This window comes from Aspergillus candidus (assembly GCF_002847045.1).
Source record: "Aspergillus candidus strain CBS 102.13 unplaced genomic scaffold BDW47scaffold_23, whole genome shotgun sequence".
In the NCBI taxonomy this organism is placed as follows: domain Eukaryota; kingdom Fungi; phylum Ascomycota; class Eurotiomycetes; order Eurotiales; family Aspergillaceae; genus Aspergillus; species Aspergillus candidus.
In genome coordinates this window covers 183,188-206,427 of record NW_020194028.1, presented here as the reverse complement: position 1 = coordinate 206,427, position 23,240 = coordinate 183,188, and the positions used below count along the sequence as shown (strand labels likewise).

The window sequence follows — 23,240 nt, the reverse complement described above, 5'->3', positions numbered from 1 at the left end:
TACTAAACATATGAATCACCGAAAACAATAACACTGACATGTTTATTCACAGCTTGAAAACCTTCTTGAAGACCAAGAAACCAAGCACAGCACCGAGCAACGATCTTCCCGCAACGTTGACCGCACGGTGAAGGACCTTCAGTCTCAAATCGACCGACGCGACAAAATGAACTCCCAGCTCGAAGACGACGTCAACAAGGCTCGTGACCGCATCGAGCGGTTGCTCCAGGACATCGAAAAGCTGGAGCACGGCGGGGCTGACACCATGATCCAAATCCGACGGACCGAACGAGAGCTGCGTGAGGAGAAAGAAAAATCGCTACGACTGGAGCGCGAGCTGGAAGGATGGAAGGGGCTCCGCATGGAACGTCGGAGCCACTTCAGTGAAACCGGAAGCCGGAAGGGGAGCGGTGCATTCGCCGCCGCGGATTTACAGAGGATGCCTAGCAACACCAAAGGCTTCCTGTGAAGAGCCTTATCATGAACGACATGACATCTCGGTGAATTGAGTACTAAAACCAACCTTGTTGATATACACCTGAGTGCCTCGCCGGTCAGGGCTCCTACGATGAGTACGATATAATGGGCAGTGGACATGACTACGGAGCATGGATGGGAGACGCCGTTGATTTTGCCGCCTTTCTTTTTGTTTTATGTGTATACGCATTCGAGATGCCTTTCATGATTTGCATTGATATTTGTCGAGTTATCCACACATTTTGATGGTGACTTTTGCGGAGTCGGTTTACGTGTTAGGTATTGGCTTAAGTTGGGAATTATAATAGTAATTCTGCCACTCTGGTTTGTCCAGGTCTTATCCCTCTAGCTTTTATATCAGACAATACAATGCACCATCAATACGATGTATAAGTGATTATGCAGTAAAATTCTTATGTAATCTATCATAAATTTAGCCGCGCGTCTCTGGTTGGCGCTCGCTTGGACCGGCCGACTTTTGAACCCACCCGAGCTTCACGTCAACCAGCCTTGGGAGTTGGTTGTTGACCCATGACCCTTGCTTCCTCCTTCCCCATCTTCTCCATCACCTGGTGAAATTCTTTTCGCGCTCTTCGTAACCATGGTAAGTAGACTTCCTTACGAGATTCCGCGCCTCTTCCAGCATGCTCCGACGGCCCCGCCGGATTCGAGAGATATCCCCCCCTCGCCGAAGTTCAGACCCGTAAACTAACAACAATCTTTCCACGATGACAGGCGCGAAACAGTGAAAAGGCGCAGTCGATGCTGTTCCGGTTCCGGGCCCAACAAGCCGCGGATCTCGGCATCATCGACATCGGACGCACGCGCCGCCCCAAGGCCATCACGTCGGTGGATTCGATCCCGAACTGCGAAAAATGGCGCGGCCAGGTCCTGAAGGAGATCTCGCGCAAGGTGTCTCGCATCCAGGAGTCCAGTCTCAGCGACTACCAGATCCGCGACCTGAACGACGAGATCAACAAGCTGATGCGCGAGAAGTGGGCTTGGGAGATGCAGATTCGGAACCTGGGCGGGCCCAACTACATGCGTGGCACGGGGAGGGTGTACGATGATGAAGGGCGCGAGATCCCCGGCGGCGGCAAGGGGTATCGATACTTTGGACGCGCGAGGGAGTTACCCGGTGTCAAGGAGATGTTTGAGGCGGCTGCTCGACGGGGTCGCGGGCCGGCGGAGGAGGAGGGCGAGGACCGTGGTCGTGGGGGCGAGATTGCGACGAGGAAGGTCGATGCGAATTATTTTGGGTATGGACTGGATGAGGAGGATGGGACGCTGTTGGCGTATGAGAAGCAGAAGGAGAAAGAGGCGAATGAGCGTCTGCGCGCGCAGGCAGACGACGATGCTGAGGATGGGTGGCAGCCGTTGCCTGGCGATGCTGGGGACGGGACCGAATGGCGACTGCCGACTCTCGATGAGGTGCAGGAAGAGCTGGTGGACCGTCGGAGGAGACGACTGCTGGATAAGATCACTTGAGAGATGAGGGGTGGTAATGTGTCCGTCCATGGATTGGCGTGCTAGGCGTCTGTTTGCTTCCTTTCGTCTTTTCTCTCCGCTTTATGCGGCCACACTTGTCGGGCGTTCTGGATCTGTTTTGTTCTTTACTGCGATTCCTCTCATGGTTCATTCTGCCCTTTTCCCATGCTTCTCGGTTTTGTATCTTATGCATTTGAAGGAAGGCACAAAAGCCCTTGATGATACCAACGTGACTCGACCATTTTTTCTAATTTTCTTTTCTACCGTTTTGGAGACCATGTCATATTTCATATTAGCCTCGCAAAACCTAACGTGTGCTTGTTTCTTAATATTTCTGGTTTCCTTCCACTATTTACTGTTCATTATCATACGTCATCGATGGACGCAACCCGGGCAGGGGCCATGCCACGCGAACCAACTTTCCCGTCGTTAGGAAGTGGTTATCATTCCTTCTGATAATCATGGGCAGAATCTGGCAATGGGGCTGTTGTGAAGCATATCTGCGGTTTGTGCTGGGCGTTTTACGTCATGCAGTGTGATTACGGCAGTTTGGCTGTTGCCCCTCAGTTTAACTTTACCTCCCAACGTTCTGCAGATTCTCCCTTGACGAGCCCACTCCCTCAGTGGATCTATCCCTTGAACTATGTCCCTTATATCAGCTTTTCGACCCCGCTCGACGCGGGTTGTCACTTCGCTACAAGACCGGTCTTCTGCAAGAAATCGCAAAGACCCCAAACACGGCGCCAATCTAGGGATTGAGCCGATGCACGAAGAGGACGGAGACAGCGATGCACACTCCATTATAACACCCTCTAAACACACCCCGAGGGCATTGCGTGTATTGCGAGGCTCTGTGGCATCCGGTGGTCCTCTTCGTCCGTTTCGCCTGGTGAAACAAGACATCGTCAACTTGCGCCGGCGATGGCTGTCCGATTGGACCGTGTTCAACCAACTGATCTTCGCAAGCGCCGTTTATGTCTTCTTTACCAATCTCCTACCGGGAATCACCTTTGCAAGTGACCTCTATGTCTTGACCGGCAAGAGCTGGGGAACTATTGAGGTCGTGTTCAGCACGGGATTGTGTGGAGTCATTTTCTCACTGTATGTCTGGCTGACCGACGGAGTGTCTCGGCGTCAATGTTCATGTTGTGCCATAGGTTTTCGGTCCAGCCATTGAACATACTTGGCGTGACGGGGCCATTTTCGGTGCTCGCAGAAAACATCTATGCTCTGTGTGATGATGTGTTCATGGTATACAACTCTTTGTCTGTTGAATTCGACGATCAAATAGATTGACAACTCTGGCAGGTTCCATTTTTGCCGTTCATGGCCTGGTCCCTCATTCATGCCGGCTGGCTTCATTATATATTGGCAATCGTCAACGCCCACGACTGGACCATGCGCTATGTGACGACATTCGCTACCGAGATCTTTTCTCTCCTTAACAGCATCATATATTTCCATAAAGCAATCCAAGAGCTCGAAAGGGCACATGATTCCCTCTCTTTCGCAGCGTTTCTGTACGCAGTCATCGGCGCCGTCGGGACGATGCTTCTGGCGATCTTCTTATCGACCGCGGAGAGCTGGCGGCCGCTTTTCCATCGGTATATCCGAATGGCTCTGACGGAGTATGCGGCAGCGATATCAATTATAATATTTATAGCTCTGCCACACGCAGGTGAACTAGCGAACCTAGACAAGATGACCCTCCCCGTCAGCACCTCCTTCAGACCGACTTCTCCAGACCGCGACAGGTTTTTCGTCGAATTCTGGAAACTGCCCGTCGGGTGGATCTTTGCCGCTATCATTCCAGGGCTCATCATTACCGTTTTGTTCTTCTTTGACCACGAGGTCAGCTCAATTATATGCACCATCGACCGGTACGGAACCCGCAAGCCCGGTGGGTTTGCATGGGATATCATCCTATTGGGCACGACGACCGCGCTGTGCGGGATCTTGGGGATCCCCCCAGCCAACGGGCTCCTGCCCCAAGCGCCGTTACACTCGGAGTCTTTGATGCACACCGAAAAAGAACAGCGCACTGAAACAGTGGACGGGGAAGAGAAGGTTGTGACGCACGAAGTTAAGCGCGTCTACGAGCAGCGATGGTCAACCTTCCTTCACGCAGGCGCGATCCTCCTCTTCATCAGTCCGCCATTCATGACTGTCCTCGGCCTGACTCCAACCAGTGTCCTCGCTGGACTTTTCATGTTCATGGGCGAGCAGAGTTTATCCGTCAAGTAGGTCCCAACAACCGCCCTTATTCAGACCTTGACCTCCCAAAAGGGAGAAGGGGAACCAACGCGATAAACAAAATAACTAACAAGCTAGCCCAATCCTCTACCGAACCTTCTACCTCCTCACACCACCCTCCGAACTCCCCCCCTTACCAGCAACCCTCTCCAAGAAACCGAACCACCCACCATCCTACCTCCCCATCCACCTCTACACCCTCCTCCAAGTAATAACAACAGTCATCATCTTCATCGTAACCCTAACGCGCGGCGCCCCCGCCTTCCCAATCATAATCATCGCCCTCGTCCCCTTCCGCCTACTCGTCATGAAGCGGTGGTGGCCGCGCGAGGTGCTTCGTTTCGTGGACGCGTGGGCCTGCCGCGAAGGCACACCCGAAGACGATGAGGACGCCCTGGCCAAGCGGGATGAAGTCTGGGGCGATACGGTGCCCGCTCCTCCTTCTCCCGCTGTTTCTTCGGGGGTGCGCGATGTTCCTCGCGCTGGGGAACCACTACCTGCGGGCTCTGAGCGTAATCTGCGTTCTTCGGGTGGAAGTAGTAACTTTGGTGGTCCGTCTCGGGGAAGTGGCCAGGAGTGGGTGGAGCTTGATTTTCGGACGCAGACTGATGAGGAATTGGGTAGGGCGATGGATGATCGGTAGAAGCTGGTCTGATTACTTCAGTCGGGGTTCGATGCGTGTGGTCGTGTTGTTTAGGGGGCTAGATCTGGTCGGAGATGTGCTCTATAGAGGGATCAGAAAAGAAGAATGAATAAATAGATCGATAGATCGATAGAAAAGAGAACAAATTTCTCGCGCTGGTATTTAACATCGTTGGTTATCAAGATAATAGCATAAAAGTTTAGTTGTAACGCAAGACGGGGTATATAATATATATTATCCACCCATTCAGTGCGAGCGAGAAATTCAATTGCGCCAATCGCGTCTAAATCCTCCCCAATAGATTCCCCAAAACATAATTAAGACAGAGCAAGACGCCTTCCAGATTCCGCTAACAAATTCGTATTTCGTAATAATAAGGTATCAGGATATGACGATGTGACGATCAACCGGGTTATTCAAGCCCGCCATCTCTGCACAAATTCATGCAGGTGATCAATGACCACGCCGAAGATGGCATTGACACTGTCCCCGATCAACTGTTCAAAATGGCGGATAGCCTCTTCTTCAGTCATCTCGAGGTGGAAGCGTTCCTTGACCTTGAAGACGGCCTTGTCAGGCTCGACGCGGATGTCCGGGATGTTGGCGTCGACCATCAGGCTGAACAGATTGAGGATGAGGTTTGCGGACTTGCGCAGCGTGATGTACGCCGTGAAGCAGTACTGCTTGAACTGGAGGTACAGCGGGGAGGTGGTGCCGCCCATGCCCTCGACCATCTCTTTGCAGAGTTTCATCATGGGCGCGAACGGCTTAGGGTCGCGACCGAGGATGAAGCCGAAGTCGGCGTGGAAGAAGTGTCCGTCGGGTGCGATGAGCAGGTTCTCGAGGTGGCGGTCGCCGACGCCGAGGAGGTACGTGATTACGCAGTAGCCGGCGCAGGACTTGATGTATGTGTCCATTGTTTCTTTGCGGACGCCCATGGGCTCGCTGTCGTCTGGGTTGTTGGCTTGGAGGTAGGCGAGGACGGATTTGTACTTGGCGGAGACGGCGGAGAGGGACGTCGAGGGGATGAACTGGACTGCGCCTGCGGTGGCGTTTGTGGCGAGGATTCGATAGGGGGTGAGTTTGAGGTCGAGGTTTTCGTTCTGTAGCAGGCGGTCCATTAGGATGATAATCTGGACCACGAGCTGATCCTGACGCAGGTCGTCACCGACCTTGAAGAGGATCGGGTACTTGTTGCCGTCGGAGGTTTTGAAGGTGAGAAGAAGAGGGGATAGCGTGGATTTGAAGACGTTGGACTCGTCCGGGTAGCAGCCTGTGACCATCACCTCCGGGTCTAACGGGAGTGGTAGGGGTGGGTCGATGTGAACGATTTCATTTTTCGGGTCTTTCAGGAACTTCTTCAGCTTTTCGATCTTGAGCGGCCGGCTATCTCGCGAAAAGCGAAGATCTTTGGCGATCCTGGACAGGACTGCCACCATTTCCCCTTGGCGAAGTAAGGTCTTCCGGTTTTCTGGGTTGAGTTTCTCCATCTCGACCATGAAATAGTACTCCACTTGGGCAAACAGCCGGCCCTGTGCGGATCCCGGGCCCGCGTCATCACATTCGACCATGAGGTACCAATGCAAGTAGCTGCCCAGCTGGAGGTTGTTCGCCGCCCGGGTGATGAGGAAGTTGGCCAGCGAAGAGTCGTGCGCCACATCTTCGGCGTCGGCGTTGGGACTGTCCTCGTACTTGAGCGCCTGTACGAGCTGTAGGAGATAGAGAAGAAGTTCATCGTCATCGGCCTTCCTCAGCCGTTCGACGGCGTAAGTGCGGACCGCTGGGTTATCGAACGTTGGCCCGAGAAGCTCCAAGGCATCGTCGACGTCAATCTCGGTCCATTTGGGAAGGATCTCAACCGCCTGCAGGGATTCGCCCGCGTCTCGCCAATTAACGGACTTGACGAATTTGGTGAGAGCCCTTTTCTCGCGCGTCAGGTAATAGCGGAATCTCCAAACCAGGTCCTTCTCTTCCGCGGTTAGGTCTTGCGTTGGCTCGTAGGATACAATGTGGTTGAGCTCATCACGAATCTTGGGATTTGGTTTGAGGTCCCGGTCCATGATGCCCGTGCGATGGCTGCGGATCAGTCTGCGATGTTTATCCTCGCATGGATTGCCCGTTTGGCCCATCTCCGGATCGTATATTCGAATCACACCCTCTGCTCCCTCTATGTCTGGACCAAAGCGGACCTCTGGGAGCGGCTTCAGGGTTGCATTGGCGTTTCCGGGCGCGCTTTGGGTGTACGTTGAAATTGGAGGCGGCGGGTACTCATGATCGGACCAGACGATCGGGTGGTCGAATCGAGGAAACTCGACATGAAGGGTGAAGTTTTCGTAATCAGCTTCCTCGTCCCCCGAATCGTCCTCCGCGGATGCCGGCTCCCCAGCCGGTTTGTGTTTTCTAGCCTGTAGAAGGATCGCCCGTTTCCTTGCGGCTTCGTCGGCATTAATCTTCAGCCTCTCCAGCTGGCGAAAGACCATCTGATCCATCCAATCGATCCGGGGAATCTCGCCCATCTCATGCTTCTTGATCAGGACCTCCACTCGTTCCAATTCCAGTTCCTCCGGCGAGGGTGCCAGTGGATCGGGGCCGGCGGTCTTGCGACGCTTGGGGGGTGGACTCGACGGGGTGGTCGTGGAAGAGAAACCGTCGGCAGCTTTGTGCCGGTAGATTTTGCATTTCTGCCGACCCATCTTCAGTTTCCCCTCCTCATCGAATAGCGAGATCGTCGTTCCGCCAAATGGAACATAATGGCCCCGCGCCCCCTCGCCGCCCATCGGCGACAGATCCCACACAGTGATGGCAAGCTGACATTGCAACGGCGCATCTTCAAGGGACATTGGCATCTGCAGCCACTCATTCCAGGATCTAGCCGTCTTGAAGGTCTTGAAGGCGGTCTGCACAGGCACCCCCAAGGGCTTAGAGTCGGACCATAGCTGCGCTGTCACAAACAAATCCGATGTCGGGTCCTGCACGGAGCCAATGTGCCGCAGATCGGGTCGTTTCAAGAGCACCGAGAAAGGGATTTGTTTCTGCTTTCCTTCCAGAGAACCACTGTTTGGTCAACGGATGACGTGCGGGAGATCGATGGGAGGATACATACATTCGAACATAAATCGGAAAGTCCACCTGAGTGGAAAGCGCAAAAGTAAAGGCCTCCATGAGGAAGAACAGGTTGTTTCAGCGCATGTTGGTTGAAGCTTCAAATGACGATCAAGGGAAACGAATCATGAAGTTGGAGATCAAGTGACGATAAGACCAGATAACGCGGGTCAGCTGACGTCACGTGTTGCCGTCGCGTCGCGGTTCGGTCATTTCATTGATTCAATTTCATTCATCGATGCGCTCAATCACTCGTTGCTGTGCTGCGGCTTGTTTTGTTCTTTGTTCTTTTTCAGGAAGTCTTTGAATGCACTGGATCCTGGGTTCTTCTGGCTGTGTGCGCCCCTGTCGCTCTTTTGACTTTCTTTGAGCCTGGTCTTTGTACCATTGACGCGCCCTCATCACGTTTGTCACTCCGTTTGGCACTCGGCATGGCTCGCATTTCCCTTCCCAACCATTCGACGACTCCGTCTTCCTTTTCACCGGAACCCCAATCTGATAAAGAGAATCGCCAGACCCTCAGTCGCAACCGGAAGAGGGATCAAACACAGACGATGGCTCATCCTTCGAATCCGAAACGCGTCCGGTTGGCAAGCCGGACTTCCAATGCGGCGGGCAGTCAGTCGCAGGCCCAGCCATCTCAGTATAATCGAGACAAGCAGTACTATGATCCGGATCAGGATGAGAAAGAGCGACGGCAGATTCGCAAAGGGCTCCGGGACCTTGCGCGGGACCTTCAGGGTAAAGTTCAAATTACGTGGGAAGCGTGTCCATGGGATCATAATTAACTTGGGTCTAGATTCCAAATCGGAGTACATGCAAGCGGGGAACCACGGTATCAAAAACACTATCGAAAAGGCGAATGTTTTTTTCCAAAATGTCAAGCAGACCTCCGACGCCACGATCGATTCCCGTCTCTTGGTCAGTGCCGCCGATCTATCGTACAAGAAGACCGCACACCTTGTTCTGGGGGATACTGCTACCGGGATCGATGTCGACGAGTTTGTCTCCAAATGCATCGCGTTCATGCGCCAGGGCCCTGCAGACCAGGCCGCCCCGAGCACGCAGCGTCGACGTGGAGGACGCACCCAGGGTGACCCAAATGACAGTGATGATGACCAGGGGGATGCGATGAACTGGGACTGGCTGGGCCGGGCAGCCTGCTTCCGTCATAATGCCCGCCCGGCGGTCTCCGGCTTCCTTCTGGGTCCGCTGTCGGTCCAGAAGCGCACCCGGCAGGTTGCGCAGCGACGAGCACGCGAGCGCATCGACCCGTCGCAGGCGGTCCGTCCTCAGGAGCTCCGGGAAGAAGACCTAGATGGGCAGAAGAGTACAAATTTGACGACCATGTGCGCCGACATCAACAAGCTGCTGGCGACCACGCAAAAACAGGGCCAAGATGATGTGGAGGGGCATCTGTCGCAGCTGGCGGAAGTCCCGCCGGACGAAGTGGTGCAAGAGTTCATGGCCAAGCATAACGTCGCAGATGATGGTGGGGTACCACTCTTCAACTTCTGCATCAACCCGAAATCGTTCGGACAGACCGTGGAGAATTTGTTCTATGTTAGCTTTCTGGTCCGGGATGGCACGGTTGGTATTGCAGCGGATAGCCGTGCACTGCCTACGTTGCGTGAGTGTCTCTTATACTCAGGAGTGTTGCAATTCCTTTTCTCTAGACAGATACTGACCGAGTTATAGATGCGGCAAAACCCTACGCCCCCAGTGAAGCCCAGAGGATGGGAATTCAAAAACACCAGTCGGTGTTTTGCTTAGACTTCGACACCTGGCAAGACTTGATTGATGCGTATGATATCAAGGAGTGTATAATTCCACATCGCCAAGAGGAGGAGGCGGCGAAGTCGGGACGGGGATGGTATGGTTAGATGTGCTCATTCCGTTGTGCTGTAATGTGTGATACCCTAAATGACTCTCTCTACGACTTACTCTATGATTCAAAATCAATCTGGTTTCCTTACCTCTGTCGCTGTCAAAACCTATTTCCATGGAGGTCTGTAATCTTGGGTGCTACCAACATGCTCTAACCTGGAGTTCATACCTTGATTCAAGCATTTTCCCTGCCTTGCCTTATTACCTTGTCTATGCCATTGATCTCAAAGCATATTGTAAAGTGCTATGTATCCCATTGTCCCTGACGCTAACCCGCTCACAGCTGACCAAGGCCATAATCAACACTGCGTTACTGCTTGCAACGTCGTATAAACAACCTACCCAGCACAACCAGCAGAAAAGGACCAACCAGCACAACCCATGAACAAAAACTTGAGTAGGATAAGCGGATTGGGGCCGAAACACCCTTTTGGTCAGTTGTCTTCGATATTCGTCTGACAACCCTGCAGCCCCCGATCCTAGTACGGCTAAACACGAGTGATACCAGGCCCTCGTCCTCAAGAAATCCCCAGTCTCTGACATCCATCGTAGTCCCATGCACCGCAATCATGGAACCCCAGGCCAACGTCCCAGTCATCGACTACGCAGTCGCTCAATGTTGTCAAAGTTTTCAGTAATTTGATTTCTCAATATCATACAGTAGTCGCAAGACAAGATGTCAGCTCTTTGCTTACGTGGGTAAGAAGCTAGAAAGTAACTAGTAGCAAGTGATACACTGAACTCAAATCTTTCTCTCCTGTAACCCAATTCATTTGACCAAAGAGTCCTTTGGGAACCATGGATCACATTAAAGAAGTAACAGACCCAGCCTATCCTCCTCTGAGCATTCCTTGCCTTAGCCTAGAGGCGTATGATCAGATGGACTGGCCATCTTACCCCGAGCGCTCTGGGTTGTCTTAAGGATCAATTATTTGATGGTGATTTCTCCCAGCGGCCACCACAAGAGATGGCGGCATTCTTGCAGAATTGGTTATGTTCCGGTGTCCTTTAGGTAGTTCTGAGTGTTTAACTCAGACTATGTGAGGTGGGACACTGAAACCAGTCATGGAACTGTCACTACCAAGCTGCTTGATCAGTATATTCATCAGCGTGTGTTGGAGACCAGAGAGCTGATGTGAGTTGATTATTCTTCTGTGCAAGCTTTGATGCAAAATATCAAGACTTGTTTGATCACTTTATCAAAGCTCTGTATTCTTAACACGTGTAGTAAGGACTTCAGATCTGGATATCATGTTTGGCCATTGCCAGCAGTCATTGATCTTTTGAGCAATGTATTATTTAAGAGAACACTTTTGCACCGTATTATTCAGTTAATCAGTCTTTGAATAAGAATATTCCTTTAGAAGCTTCACATGTTTCAATATGCCTACCTTCCCATTTCGCGCATGGTTAAAGAGGGACAATGCCCTAGTGAGAGATATATGGTCTCTCATACATTCTCATCCACCTCAGTATACTATGCGACTCAACTCAAACGACCCAAAGAGACCCCATAATAAGATCATTCAAGCTGCTCAGATACGGTGTGTGCTGCGTGTTAATTACATGAAACCACATACCACACGCAGCATAGCAACGATGGGTGTGACTGTACACATCTAGAATCCCTTTTAAAGACATTATGTCTATCATTTTAATGCGGTCAGATCCCTCTGGTTTATATCCAAATGATGAAGACAAGGCCGTATCTCAAGATCATAGCAGAACCGTACAAACGAAGCAAACAGTTTATAGCATTCTCTCATGTTTGGTCTGACAGTTTGGAAAATCCCGTCCAGAACACATTGCCTTGATGTCAGATATTGCGCATTAAGACTATACTCGATGAGCTTCTTTCAACCTGTCACTGATTAACATGAGTGCCTTTAACACTCTAAGCAGGAAGTTCTAGGGCTCTTCACTCTCATTCTAGATAAACACCCTCTGCATCCCAGTTGATGAAAAGTATCGGGAGATCCAGTCGCAGGCGATTGAATCAATGAAAACTATTAGTAAGGGCGCCTTTCAGGTCGTTGTTCTAAATACAGAATTACAAGCCTCCCCACAAGGCGTATCCACAGAAGTATTCATGCATATTTCACTCTCTCCCTAGATGCGGCGGCTGTGAACACTGCAAAAGGCAGTCTGTGCGTGAAGGCTTTATGTCAAGTTCATAGATATTTTCTTCAACCTTTAAGTAAAATAAGAATATAGGATCATTCACAATTTTCAACATAGCAGGTAGATCAAGCCCAGTTACAGGCAAGTTTATAGGTCGCTATGATCAGATGCGTGATGTTTATACTTATATTATTTTCTAGCCCTAAGGCTCAATGTCATTAACAAGCCAGATCAAAAGATGTCAGAGTAAAAATAATTATAGAATCACCTTCTGTGAAGCTAAATATTAGGAAGTGCTGCAGTGCTATTATGCAAGCGCACATGACTGCACTGTATCACCCAACCAGCTGAAAAGAGGACCAGTCTATCTGCATAGCCAGCATCATTAGGTGGGAGCTGTTATTTCTTCGCGATGTCCCATTCAAGAAACAAATGCATGCGCTATTAAGGACGGAACGCAATCTGCCACAAGGCCTGTTATTTATGATGGGACCACGAATATTCGAGCCTGGCTGGACATGGGCTGTGAGTCAATTTAGGAGCTCTAAAGTTCGCAATATTACAGTACCTTCCCTGGACTGGTGACTGAGCGGGGCTTCGCGGTGAATTGCCCTGGGCTTGCTCTGCCGTCTTCTTGCACACTTGACAATCTTCAGTCTCTGTTTATCCATGCTCAACTGAACAATGGTCCGAGAGTCAAATTTCAGATACAGCGAGCTGATGGATCGAAAAAGGGGGACGAGCTTGCCGAAGAAAAGAAAGATTTGGATTTGAATTCCAGTGACAGGCCACAATCCCCATCACGCGACTCATACGCGATTTTCTGGGACCATACAAAGAGAATGCTTTCTTGGGTACCCATGATGGCTGCCAGTGGTGTCGACGTCCACAGATCCAAATTTTCCCACAGATGGGAAACATACTGACGGAATATTCAAATTCGAGTCTGTGGCCGTCTTAGAAATACTCGGGCCAGCGAACGATCTGGACGAAGGGCAGGGAGATGTCAAGGATGATGCTCAGTTGGTGGAGGGGGTATGGATCATTCAATAACTATAATTTCTGTCCATCAAGAAGTATTATTCTTATTATACTCCGGTTAGCCTATTGCCATACGGTCCATCTCCAGGGTTTACTCTGCTAGACCATGACTGGTGGAGATTGGCTCGACTATTTTCCAGGCGCGCTCTATCTATATGTCCACAATACCTTTTGTCAAGATACACACTAAGAACTTAGCTCATATTGAGCTTGTTGGCCAGCCGCAACTGGTCAAACACTTCCATCTGGAAAGATCATCTTGTCACCTTCTTCACTCCCTCCACCGTTGTGAGCAGACTAGTAAGATCAATCCATCCGTTCACCCTTAGTGCCTCCCGTTCATCCTGCTACTTATTACAGTGGAGTATGACGTGTCGTGGCGTCTCTTTGCCCATGCCGCACCGTGTGCATACCGCGGATGTGTAACCTGGGACTTGCATGACATGCAAGAAGCTTGCCAGTCCGATTTTGCCTGTTCTGAGCTGCGAAAGGATCGCACTCTCAGCCTTGTGTTCACTGTCTGCCCTAACCATTTCTGTATCGGTCTTTCTCCATGCCTTCCTTGGTGTGACGGAGGAGGCGGTTTCCCACTCTGGGAATGTGATTCAGGTAGCCACTGGCATGTGGCTGGAACTATGATGCAGTAGCTCATCACTTTCACATCTCTCGACACGTTGTGTTAGATGCTCAGGCACATATGTCAAACCTAGTGAAGTGAGGTTGCTGCCAGGGGTCTTCCTCCATGTGACTATATCTTGTGGGGTCACCATCACCAAACCCACACTGCTGCGGGTCTCTTATATCTGTACCGCCTTCCATTTACAGACAAAATAATCAATGACGTCATTAGTCCAGATCGCCCCATCCGGATTTCATCCTGGTCCGTTTCATCAGTCGCAATCTTCCAAACACCATCATTCTTGTATAATCTCACCAAATAGCGCGAGATTACGGATATGTGGCTACGATTCCCTCGAAGTGACTATAATACGACCAACCATCCTCATATACTACTGATATAGGTACCGATTTGGACTAGTCTTCCTGATTACTACGACACGACACGCCATCTCAGAAAGCACACGACTCAGTACCATCCGACAAAATGGGTCCTCTCGTCCCCCACAATCCCTCGGAGCTAATGGTAATCCGGAATGTCACCTCCGACGTTATCACCATGAGCTTACCCTTTGCGCGATTTGGACACCTCCGATTCGGCAGTCGTGGCACGTTAGGTACAGCCTTTCCATCTGCAATAAAGAGAAGAGAAACAAGCTCACACAGATCCCATAGTCAAAATGTCGTCCGGCGCCGTAGCCGTCTTCTCCCCCGTCAGCCTCACCCCAGAAGTCCGCGAAGCGGTCACCACCCTCGGCGGGCGCGTAGGCTACATCGCCGCCCTGGACATGGAGCACCACATTCACATCTCCACCTGGAAAGCAGCGTATCCAGATGCGCAGGTCATTGCCCCCGAGGGTCTCTGGGAGAAGAGGCAGGCGACCCGCGTGTACCGGGACGACCCAGCGTCACCCTTTGAGCACATCCTCACGCCGGGCCGGCGCAGCATCACACCGGAGTTTGACGCTGACTTCGCCACGGAATACGTGCATGCGCACCGGTCGCGGGAGCTGGTGTTTCTGCACCGGCCGTCGTGTACGCTGATCGAAGGGGATCTGCTCTTCAATTTGCCAGCGCGCGAGCAGTACAGCCGCGCGGGTCAGAGCCCCACGGGTGGGATCTTAACGAAGATGGTGGTCCCGTTTTTGTCGACGGAACCGTCGGCGTCGTGGCAGAGGATGTTTGTGTGGTACCTGCTGTCGGCGGATACAAAGGCATTTGCCAAGTCGATGAGGCGCATTGATGGGTGGGAGTTTAATCGGCTGATTCCGTGTCATGGGGACGTGGTGGGGAATGGGGCGAAGGGGGTTTTTCGATCCGTGATGGATGGGTTTCTGTCGGGGGATCTGAGCATGAAATAGTTTCTGTTTTTGTTGTATTGTACATATTATTTATAAGATAATTAATGGAAGGGAAAGATACCCTGACCTTTGGTACCCAAAGTAGGATCCCGGGGGGGAGACAACAGGTCAACATCTGCTATCTCCAGTGCGAGAACGATAATCAGCCAGTTATGATAGCTCGTTCTTTCTCAGATGTTGAAAGCATACTCAGAAAGTTACAGCCTCGATCAATGCCATCGAACACAAATCCCCTGCAGGATCAACAAGCCGCAAGCCAATCCATCCGAACTTGGGGTCGGATCATGGAAGCCTAACTTAGCGCTTATGATGAGGTATAGCTTACAGGTCAGCGGAGGAGGTTCAATTATTTGTTATATATATATATATATATATATTTTTTTTTTTCTTTTCTTTCCATCTCTCTTTCTGTGTCGTGGTACCTACCGATACTATAGACCTTGTGAACGGATATTACAGCCTTCGTTGGTGGATAGTAATGGCACTCATATTATTGAGAGATAGTATAAACTGTCTAGAGTGACCTTAAATCTAGTTAGCTATTCAATTCAAGATAGAAGGCCATCTGAATGATTTACAAATGCTGATGCAGCACATCCGGCATCACCATTTAGGGCTGATCGAACTGGTCAGCTGATCCGTATCCGATGACGTCATAATATCGAACTGCACACCTTGATACAGCAATTCCTTGCGCAAAAACATCCGAATATCCTGGCTCGATGAGAATGACATTCTCTAGATGCATGTCATGGACATGCAAGGATGTCCTGTCCCTTCCTCGGGGTTGTGTTTGCCTCTCGTATGTTTCATTGCAGACTCCGTCCACATTGAATGTCCAACCGCTGATCATGCACCAACAAGGCAGGCAGCAGCGAATTTCTTGGCTGCGACTATTGAGCTACCTGTTCTCCACCTTGCCTAGTGAGTTGGATCCCGGTGGGGAAAGATATCCCCGATCGTCACTGGCTTGAAAATTGAGACCAGGAGACCCTCAGCTGGTCGCCAGCTGCTGACGTCCTTGGCCGGTCGACACGACACGAGATGGTCAAAGTCAAAAGATGGGACGAATTCGGTCGCACAGACTGAACCACTGGGGAGAAAGTAAGGGAGTCTGGACCATAGACACCGCCAATGTCAGCTATGCCAACAAATGCGCCTCCGACGTGTGACGCTCAGCGATCGGTGTCAATCGTTACCTAGGCGGGATCGGCCAGGGTTCAAACTTCACGCCCAGGCGTTGGGCAGACCCCGTGGGCCAATCGTGTGGACCTTGACGGTGCCGTGATGGAATAAATCAAGGAAAAAATTGAAAAACTGCAGCAGATCATGGGAAGCTTGTCGTGGACTTAAGAAGTAGTCCACTTCCCTCTTTTCTCGGATCATTGTTTGTTTGTTTTTTCTCCCCTGCTTTCCTTCGGCAATTTTTGAAGCTATTTGCTTTGGCGATACCGCGACTACTACCACCACCAACACCACCACTACACTCCCACTATACTTGTCTGATTCACCTTCCGTTGAGAGTCCATCCTCACCATGCCTGTGCTCTCCCGTATCCTGTCAATCGCCTTGCGCACGGTGGAAATCATCTGCGGCGCGGTACGTACTAGACACCTGCCGGCTAGCCCCGTCATCCACTAACGTGCAGTAGGTCGTGGCTGGTATCATCGGCTACTATCTTAACTCCTTCGACAAACTGGAAACGTGGTCCCAGGCTCGGTGGATCTACACCGAAGTGGTCGCTGCCGTATCGATCATCCTTGGTTTTCTCTGGCTGATTCCTTGCTCTTTCGGTTTCTTCTCCTGGCCATGTATGTTGCGCACCCTTCCGATGTCCAGGGACAGCTTGCTCATGCGATCGATCTAGTTGACGTTATTATCTCGTGCGCCTGGTTCGCCGCTTTTGGTATCCTCGTCGATACCATCCACAAGTCCAGCTGTGGAAGTACCTGGGACTGGGGAGGTATCACCCATGGCGATTCCTGCGGTCGCTGGAAAGCCGCCGAGGCCTTCAGTTTCATTTCCGCCTGCGTGTGGATGGTCTCTGGCATTGTGGTATGTTCTTCTCCGTCCGCCCATCCTCCCATCTACCTATCCACCTATCTATCTGCCGAGATATACTTACACTCGTCAGGGAATCTGGTTTACTTTCCGCTCCCGTCGTTCCAGTGGTCTCCGCTCCGCCGTTTAAATCGGTCCCTAGACCGGTCGACATCGGCGACGGTCCTTGCTAGTCCTTATTGCAAGACCATCCGCAACCACCCAAAATCCCACGCTCATTGATCCAACTTAATAATCGCGGGTCTTGCACCCGGACGCCACAGGAGCGGCTCCTTTCGTGGTATCCGCTTCATCGCATTACCAGGACATGGGTGTTGACACGGCAAACGACGTGATGATTCTCTTACTACTAATACGGATACCCAGTCGGCGTGTTGACAACTCATGCTGTATTCGCTCGTTCTGTTAGATATGACTTGATTAAAAACTGTATATTGACCCCTTAACCATGTCATCTCCCACAATACCCCGTAGACGTAGCAACAATGAGCGTAGGCAGGGTTACCCGATCAGGCAATGGACGGGCCCATCACGGATGACTAAGCTGACATTCCGGACTCCGAATCTCGACTCGCTCTCTCTCCGTCTCCTGTCAATCCCTCTTCTCGAATCCCCTTGTGAGACTAACCATCATGGTCGGCAAGCGCAAAAGATCGGGTTCCCGGACGCGCGCTTCGGTTGAAAAAACTCCGCGCGCCACTCAAGAGTATACGCTACAAAACCTCGCCCCCGAGGACAACCGTCCCAGTGCCGACTCCGCGCGGGTCCCCGACGATGAACCACTGTTGCCCACGGCCAGCGTCCCGCATCCGTCGTCAGGGCTCGACCGGGGGCAACCACCAGCGCGATTCTCTTGTACACTGCCAGGCATCTGGGCGTGGATGCAGGGCCCCCCGAATCCGCAGAAGTATCACATCACCGCATGGTTTCGCAGGGGACAAACCGCCCCTGGACGTCTGATTGACCGGTATTTCCGCACCACTAAGGCCAAGGCGGCGCTGCTGCTGGCCTGTCTGCTCCTCTGGAGCATCGCTTTTCTCTCCATCTTGCACCAGTCGGTTGCCGGTCAGGAGATTCCCGGGTACGGACGCCCCGTCAAGCTCTCCTGCGAGGCGCGGCTCTGGTCCAATGGCACAAACTGCGGTTTGGACGGCGACGCTTGCCGCCCCTTTGATCAGGGCGCGTTCGCCTTCCGGTGTCCGGCCAGCTGCGCTGAGGCGATGGTGCTGGAACCTTATTTCATCGGCCCGCAGGAGATCAACTACAAGAGCCTCGTCATCGGGGGTGCCCCCGAAGGTGGCAATCCCGCTGACCACGGCGTCTACCGGGGGGACTCGGCCATCTGTCCGGCCGCGGTGCACGCTGGCATCGTGAGCAACGCGCGCGGTGGATGCGGGGTCCTTCAGCGCACCGGCGAGCATAGTGGCTTCCCCGCCGTTGACAAGAACGGCGTCCCGAGCACCGACTTCCCCTCTAACTTCCCGCTCTCGTTCACCTTCGACACAGAGAACGCCTCGGCGGAACGCTGCACTGACCTCCGCTGGCCGCTCTTCACTTTCACGCTGGTCGTAACAACCGTGCTCTCCCTCTTCATCACCTCCCCGGCCGCGTTCTACTCGTCCATATACTTTATCATCTACTTCCAAGTCGCCCTGTCCTCCGACCCCCCCTACTCCCCAGACTACTATGAAGTGGTCTCGATCGCCCTTGGCCGTCTCCTCCCCTGCGCCTTCGTCGGCTTCGCCATGTACTACTTCTGCGTGCGGTACACGCTCACAGACCTCGAGGCCCACTGGGACAAGACGGTCCTGTGGCTGGGGCCCTGCTGGGTCGGCGCCCTTAACACGGACACCTTCGACAAGATCCCCATCTCGCGGCTCACGCCCCACGATATCGAGCAGCAGCCGGGAGCCGTCCCCGCGCTCCTCATAATCATTGGCGTTCTCGTCACCATCGTTCTGACACAGGCGCTCGCCTTCCGCAACGAGGGCCGCATGCCGCGCATGCTCGCCCTCTACGGTCTGCTCGTCGGCGGCGTCCTCGCCCTCATCGCCGTCCCCAACATGAACCTCCGCATCCACCACTACATTCTCAGTTTGCTCTTCCTCCCCGGCACAACGATGCAAACCCGGCCCTGTCTCCTCTACCAAGGCCTCCTCGTCGGCCTTTTCATCAACGGCATCGCCCGCTGGGGCTTCGACAGCATCCTTCAGACCCCAGGGCACCTCCTCGATGGCGGCCAGCTCGGCGGCATCCAGCCGCACATCACACCCCCGGTCATACCATCCGCCCACAACATCTCGTTCTCCTTCCCCGACCTGGCCCCGGAGGCCGACGGAATCAGCATCCTCGTCAACGACGTCGAGCGCTTCCACCAACTCAAGGCCGAGGACGGTCACATCGCGGACTTCAACTGGACGCGCCGCAGGGATGGCGACCCCGAGTTTTTCCGCTTCGGCTACATCCAGCTCAATGCGCTGGGCGGCGTCTGGTATCAGGATTTCACTAAGCCTGTGACGTGGGATATTCAGGGCGGTTGGAACCGCTCTACTCCGGTAGTGGTTTAAATGTTTTGTTGATAGGCTGAGTATCAACGTGTGTATATATTGATTAGACGGCGACTGGATACGTCGCTCGTTGTATATTCAAGCTTTGCGCGATGTCAAGTGTTGGATCTGTTTATGCTACAGGGTAGTGTAGTAGTATTGACAGTGCAGTAGGGATACGAAGCCCCCAATATAGAGCACCTGACCAGTATAAGATCTCTCCAGCCAACCATCAAAGCGAGAGACATTTCATTAGCGAAATGACATGGTGGCTATCCAATAGCTAGCTTAGATCTAAAATCCACCGTAAAGATCAATCTATCTAATAATCTATCCATGCACGGTATGCACAAGCAACACAACAACACCACCTGCCGTATATGTGAAAAGAAAACTCGCTATCAAACACAAAAGTAATAACTACTAAACAAAGCCACCCAAAACTCAAAACCCCTTCACTTCTTTCCCTCGTACCCATCACACTTCACCTGCACAATTTCCTGCAGTCCGTTCGCCCCGACGACTAGCGCTGTCAACTTTCCGCCCTTGACGCACCCGCTGTCTAGGCCTTTGGTGTACTTTTTCAACGAAAGGGAGTTCTTCGAGTCGTGGCCGTAGATGATGGTCGTTATATCTTCCTCTGCCTTTTCTTTGGGCTTGGATTTGGTGAGTATGGCTGATTGGTGTTTGTTATAGACCTTTTCCTTGATTAGCGGGGCCCTAGAAATCACACCCATATCGAAGGTAACCACGAGAAAAGGAGAGAAATACCTTAGCCCACTTGTCGCCCCGACCTCTCTTCGAACTCGGCTCCCCCGTCTTAGAATCAATAGTCAACATAGTCATCACGCTCTCCGGGTCTTGCTTCTCTAGCTCCACACCCGGCACGACGCCTCCATGCACAACAGCCACTTCGCCCATGCCGGGGACACGACCAATTCTCAAGATCACCGGACACGCCTCCAGCCACTGCGCCTGGTCGTCGTTGAGAGCCAGCGCGAGCGGGCGGTCGCGTGCGCTGTGCTTGTCTTCTTTTTCTTCGTCGACTGCGCCGCTCGGAGCGATCAACTTGCGCCGTAGTCGTAGGATGCGGTCTTCGTGGTTCCCCCGCACACAGGAGGCTGAATACCTCCGGGCGAGGTCGACTGCACCGAGACTGTCGGGTCCTTTGTTGATGAGGTCGCCGGTGAAGATGAGGTGGTCGTTGTTGGGGTTGAAGGATACTTTTTGGAGAAGGCGTTCCACTGTGTATTTGGTTATATGAACAATGTTCTTTCCATGGTGTATAGAGAGGGAGGGAAGATGAAAATGTGGGTTTATCAAAGGGTAGAACGCACGCTCATCTCGACACCCATGCACATCGCCCACGAATACCAACCGTCGCGAGCTGCTTGCTTCGGCTGCGGAGATGTTCCTTTGCGGTAGCAGTGCCGGATCCAATGTCTTCATAAGTATGAGGTTTTCGAGCGCAGACTGTACGTTGACCTCATCGGGTGTGTTCTCCGCGTCGGGACCCATATTGGTATTCGGTAGCGGTTGCAGCCACGGCGAGAGCACGAGCTTCCGTCCTATAAGACACGCGAGTATAACGACCAGGTATATTGTTGGGTGGCGCCACAGCCGCGGTACCATGGGCTAGAGTGTTCCTCTTCTCGATCAACGTAGATATCTACTAGTGTAGGTGGATTCGAAACCCAAATTCTGGTTGTATGTGGTGTAGAGCTAGATGGAGTATCGATGACAGACACACGCTCCCGCTGTTCTTGGAGCAGATGGTGGAGACGCGACCTTGGTAGATGACCGGTGTCAGTGAGCGGTGCTCTATCCCTAGATATATATAGAGCTTTTGATACGTGTGTTCTTCTGACAACAATCACCGCGGTGGTTCTGGACTGTTTCTGGTTGGCAGAGAATGACGTCGGGATCGGCAAGGCATCACAATCTAGGCCAAACCCGGTTAGATCGGACCAGCCCCCAGATCTAGGTACACACGTGACGGATCGGTATCAACAACAGTCGATTGTTCCACCTTGTTATGAACCATGCAGAGAAGACGAAGATGCCGTCTCTTGGAAGACAACTTGTATGCTCATTCTTGTATCGGAATACCTCGCCTTTCAGACGAGCAATCAATCGCGGCATGGCTGATCTTCGCTCGTCAACGCCGCGTGTCTTCCCGAGTTCTGGGTGGGATAATATCGACCCATCCTGCTTGATTGAGGAAGAGATGATCCTTACTTACAAACCGAAAAGATTCTAACCAGCTCATATCGGCGAGATTTTGAATCACCGGTACCAGATAGTGGGCAAGTTAGGATATGGATCTAGTGCGACGGTGTGGCTTTGTCGAGATCTAAGGTAAGAGGGCTGACTACAATCTCTGTCCCCAATGTAACAGGATAGGGCCATGGCTTTATAATATGAAATGCATACACTGCATTACCATCTCCGACTCGAGAGATCGGCGTTTATAATCATCTAGAAACCACTCAGTCTGACCACACGGGGCAATAATGCCTTTGACCGTTAACTGACATCTTCCACACCCGCAATACAGATGGCCATAGAATGCACACTTGCTTGGTGCATCTGTCTTTGGGGAATAGTCTTGACCAGCTCACCCTACTACTCCCGGGTCAAGTCATGACCAGTGCTATGGTGAGGACAACCATGCGGAATATCCTGGCCGCTCTAGACTTCCTCCACACGAAGGCAGGAGTTATGTATACTGATTAGCCTCAGTTTCATTCATTTCAAGAGAGTCAATTTAGCTTCAGATCAAGTAAGAACTAACATTGTAGACCTACAACCAAATAATATACTACTTGGTATCAAGGACGACTCGATCTTATTAAATTTCGAGCAGGCCGAATTCGATGCGCCGACCCCCCGAAAGACACTCGAGGATCGTACTATTTACGTCACACGGCCCCTCCCCATCTCGCCTGGGACGCCCGTTCTCTGCGATTTAGGCGAGGCTCGAGTGAGAATTGCCCAGCAACGGGTGACATCATGCCTGATGTCTATCGCGCGCCGGAGGTCGTCCTGGATATGAATTGGGACTATAAGGTCGATATCTGGAAGGTTGGAATGGTGGTAAGATGTTCATCTATGGGATTATTTTGGAGGTACAACAATCTCGAAACTGACAGTAGCCAAGATCTGGGACCTGATGGAGCGTCACCACCTTTTCAAGGCTCGAAGCCCTGATCACAGATTAGATGACGGCGTGCATCTCGGCGAGATGCACGCGCTCTTAGGGTGTCCTCCCCGCGAATTCCTCTCCCGAAGCGAGAAGAGTCTGCAATATTGGCATGAAAATGGTTGGTTTAATCTCTCCGCACAATATCATACTCTTGGCACTGATAATTGATTCTATATATAGGCCAATGGAATGGCGCAGCTCCTCTCCCTGATTATAACCTCGAATCCTGGGAAGAAAATCTCCACGGTGATGAACAGTCGGACTTCTCCGACGGGCCCTATGTTGGCTGCCTGAAGAACGGGCCACCGCCAAAGAGCTTCTCTTTGATCCTTGGATGATGCATGGCCTCCGTTTTAAAAAGCGCGCAGAGGGCAATTGCTAAGCACCTTGATATGGTAAGCAGTGGTGCCTTAGACTCTTGAAATAATCCACTAAGT

The 23,240-nt window shown here is 52.0% G+C and overlaps 9 protein-coding genes across 9 annotated transcripts; 7 read left to right on the top strand and 2 right to left on the bottom strand.

Annotated features, from left to right (window-relative positions):
* Positions 1 to 874: 874 nt before the first annotated feature.
* Positions 875 to 2,290, top strand: BDW47DRAFT_106056 (pre-mRNA-splicing factor ISY1). The gene is made up of 2 exons (XM_024812698.1): positions 875 to 1,081; positions 1,213 to 2,290. The coding sequence occupies exons 1-2, from the start codon at positions 1,079 to 1,081 to the stop codon at positions 1,963 to 1,965; spliced, it is 756 nt and encodes a 251-aa protein (XP_024671936.1). The 5' UTR covers positions 875 to 1,078; the 3' UTR covers positions 1,966 to 2,290.
* Positions 2,291 to 2,417: 127 nt separating this feature from the next.
* On the top strand, positions 2,418 to 4,997 carry BDW47DRAFT_106054 (HCO3 transporter family protein). Its single transcript, XM_024812697.1, has 4 exons — positions 2,418 to 3,066; positions 3,123 to 3,216; positions 3,274 to 4,205; positions 4,297 to 4,997. The coding sequence occupies exons 1-4, from the start codon at positions 2,609 to 2,611 to the stop codon at positions 4,859 to 4,861; spliced, it is 2,049 nt and encodes a 682-aa protein (XP_024671935.1). The 5' UTR covers positions 2,418 to 2,608; the 3' UTR covers positions 4,862 to 4,997.
* A 16-nt stretch (positions 4,998 to 5,013) lies between these two features.
* BDW47DRAFT_32721 (phosphatidylinositol 3-kinase VPS34) lies at positions 5,014 to 8,061 on the bottom strand. The gene is made up of 2 exons (XM_024818761.1): positions 7,965 to 8,061; positions 5,014 to 7,915 (listed from the first exon to the last, which is right to left on the bottom strand). Exons 1-2 carry the CDS (start codon positions 8,021 to 8,023, stop codon positions 5,278 to 5,280), a joined length of 2,697 nt encoding a protein of 898 aa, XP_024671934.1. The 5' UTR covers positions 8,024 to 8,061; the 3' UTR covers positions 5,014 to 5,277.
* Positions 8,062 to 8,216: 155 nt separating this feature from the next.
* BDW47DRAFT_106049 (non-structural maintenance of chromosomes element 4 family protein) lies at positions 8,217 to 9,893 on the top strand. Its single transcript, XM_024812696.1, has 3 exons — positions 8,217 to 8,704; positions 8,763 to 9,593; positions 9,662 to 9,893. The coding sequence occupies exons 1-3, from the start codon at positions 8,395 to 8,397 to the stop codon at positions 9,844 to 9,846; spliced, it is 1,326 nt and encodes a 441-aa protein (XP_024671933.1). The 5' UTR covers positions 8,217 to 8,394; the 3' UTR covers positions 9,847 to 9,893.
* A 4,224-nt stretch (positions 9,894 to 14,117) lies between these two features.
* BDW47DRAFT_125906 (uncharacterized protein) lies at positions 14,118 to 14,991 on the top strand (the record flags this gene model as incomplete). The annotated part of the gene is made up of 2 exons (XM_024816465.1): positions 14,118 to 14,247; positions 14,306 to 14,991. The coding sequence occupies 2 exons, from the start codon at positions 14,118 to 14,120 to the stop codon at positions 14,989 to 14,991; spliced, it is 816 nt and encodes a 271-aa protein (XP_024671932.1).
* Positions 14,992 to 16,527: 1,536 nt separating this feature from the next.
* BDW47DRAFT_125905 (MARVEL domain-containing protein) lies at positions 16,528 to 17,182 on the top strand (the record flags this gene model as incomplete). The annotated part of the gene is made up of 4 exons (XM_024816464.1): positions 16,528 to 16,590; positions 16,643 to 16,802; positions 16,859 to 17,046; positions 17,126 to 17,182. 4 exons carry the CDS (start codon positions 16,528 to 16,530, stop codon positions 17,180 to 17,182), a joined length of 468 nt encoding a protein of 155 aa, XP_024671931.1.
* Positions 17,183 to 17,707: 525 nt separating this feature from the next.
* Positions 17,708 to 19,702, top strand: BDW47DRAFT_106040 (LCCL domain-containing protein). The gene has a single exon (XM_024812695.1). It carries the CDS (start codon positions 17,934 to 17,936, stop codon positions 19,617 to 19,619), a length of 1,686 nt encoding a protein of 561 aa, XP_024671930.1. The 5' UTR covers positions 17,708 to 17,933; the 3' UTR covers positions 19,620 to 19,702.
* Positions 19,703 to 19,796: 94 nt separating this feature from the next.
* BDW47DRAFT_106039 (putative serine/threonine-protein phosphatase) lies at positions 19,797 to 21,421 on the bottom strand. The gene is made up of 3 exons (XM_024812694.1): positions 20,936 to 21,421; positions 20,370 to 20,842; positions 19,797 to 20,296 (listed from the first exon to the last, which is right to left on the bottom strand). Exons 1-3 carry the CDS (start codon positions 21,228 to 21,230, stop codon positions 20,054 to 20,056), a joined length of 1,011 nt encoding a protein of 336 aa, XP_024671929.1. The 5' UTR covers positions 21,231 to 21,421; the 3' UTR covers positions 19,797 to 20,053.
* A 317-nt stretch (positions 21,422 to 21,738) lies between these two features.
* BDW47DRAFT_117680 (kinase-like domain-containing protein) lies at positions 21,739 to 23,141 on the top strand (the record flags this gene model as incomplete). Its single annotated transcript, XM_024815109.1, has 7 exons — positions 21,739 to 21,778; positions 21,863 to 21,956; positions 22,166 to 22,321; positions 22,386 to 22,602; positions 22,638 to 22,694; positions 22,759 to 22,921; positions 22,984 to 23,141. The coding sequence occupies 7 exons, from the start codon at positions 21,739 to 21,741 to the stop codon at positions 23,139 to 23,141; spliced, it is 885 nt and encodes a 294-aa protein (XP_024671928.1).
* Positions 23,142 to 23,240: the final 99 nt, after the last annotated feature.

What these genes read in the sequence shown, in the direction of transcription:
- BDW47DRAFT_106054 (XM_024812697.1), top strand. Translation starts at nt 2,609, where the DNA reads ATGTCCCTTATATCAGCTTTTCGACCCCGCTCGACGCGGGTTGTCACT. An exon ending in TGTGGAGTCATTTTCTCACT is followed by an intron (nt 3,067 to 3,122) that starts GTATGTCTGGCT and finishes GTTGTGCCATAG; the next exon opens with GTTTTCGGTCCAGCCATTGA. An exon ending in GAGCAGAGTTTATCCGTCAA is followed by an intron (nt 4,206 to 4,296) that starts GTAGGTCCCAAC and finishes CTAACAAGCTAG; the next exon opens with CCCAATCCTCTACCGAACCT.
- BDW47DRAFT_32721 (XM_024818761.1), bottom strand. Translation starts at nt 8,023, where the DNA reads ATGGAGGCCTTTACTTTTGCGCTTTCCACTCAGGTGGACTTTCCGATT. An exon ending in TTTCCGATTTATGTTCGAAT is followed by an intron (nt 7,916 to 7,964) that starts GTATGTATCCTC and finishes TTGACCAAACAG; the next exon opens with TGGTTCTCTGGAAGGAAAGC.
- BDW47DRAFT_106049 (XM_024812696.1), top strand. Translation starts at nt 8,395, where the DNA reads ATGGCTCGCATTTCCCTTCCCAACCATTCGACGACTCCGTCTTCCTTT. An exon ending in CCTTGCGCGGGACCTTCAGG is followed by an intron (nt 8,705 to 8,762) that starts GTAAAGTTCAAA and finishes ACTTGGGTCTAG; the next exon opens with ATTCCAAATCGGAGTACATG. An exon ending in CCGTGCACTGCCTACGTTGC is followed by an intron (nt 9,594 to 9,661) that starts GTGAGTGTCTCT and finishes ACCGAGTTATAG; the next exon opens with ATGCGGCAAAACCCTACGCC.
- BDW47DRAFT_106040 (XM_024812695.1), top strand. Translation starts at nt 17,934, where the DNA reads ATGCAGGGCCCCCCGAATCCGCAGAAGTATCACATCACCGCATGGTTT.
- BDW47DRAFT_106039 (XM_024812694.1), bottom strand. Translation starts at nt 21,230, where the DNA reads ATGGTACCGCGGCTGTGGCGCCACCCAACAATATACCTGGTCGTTATA. An exon ending in GCATGGGTGTCGAGATGAGC is followed by an intron (nt 20,843 to 20,935) that starts GTGCGTTCTACC and finishes CCAAATACACAG; the next exon opens with TGGAACGCCTTCTCCAAAAA. An exon ending in GGGGCGACAAGTGGGCTAAG is followed by an intron (nt 20,297 to 20,369) that starts GTATTTCTCTCC and finishes ATCAAGGAAAAG; the next exon opens with GTCTATAACAAACACCAATC.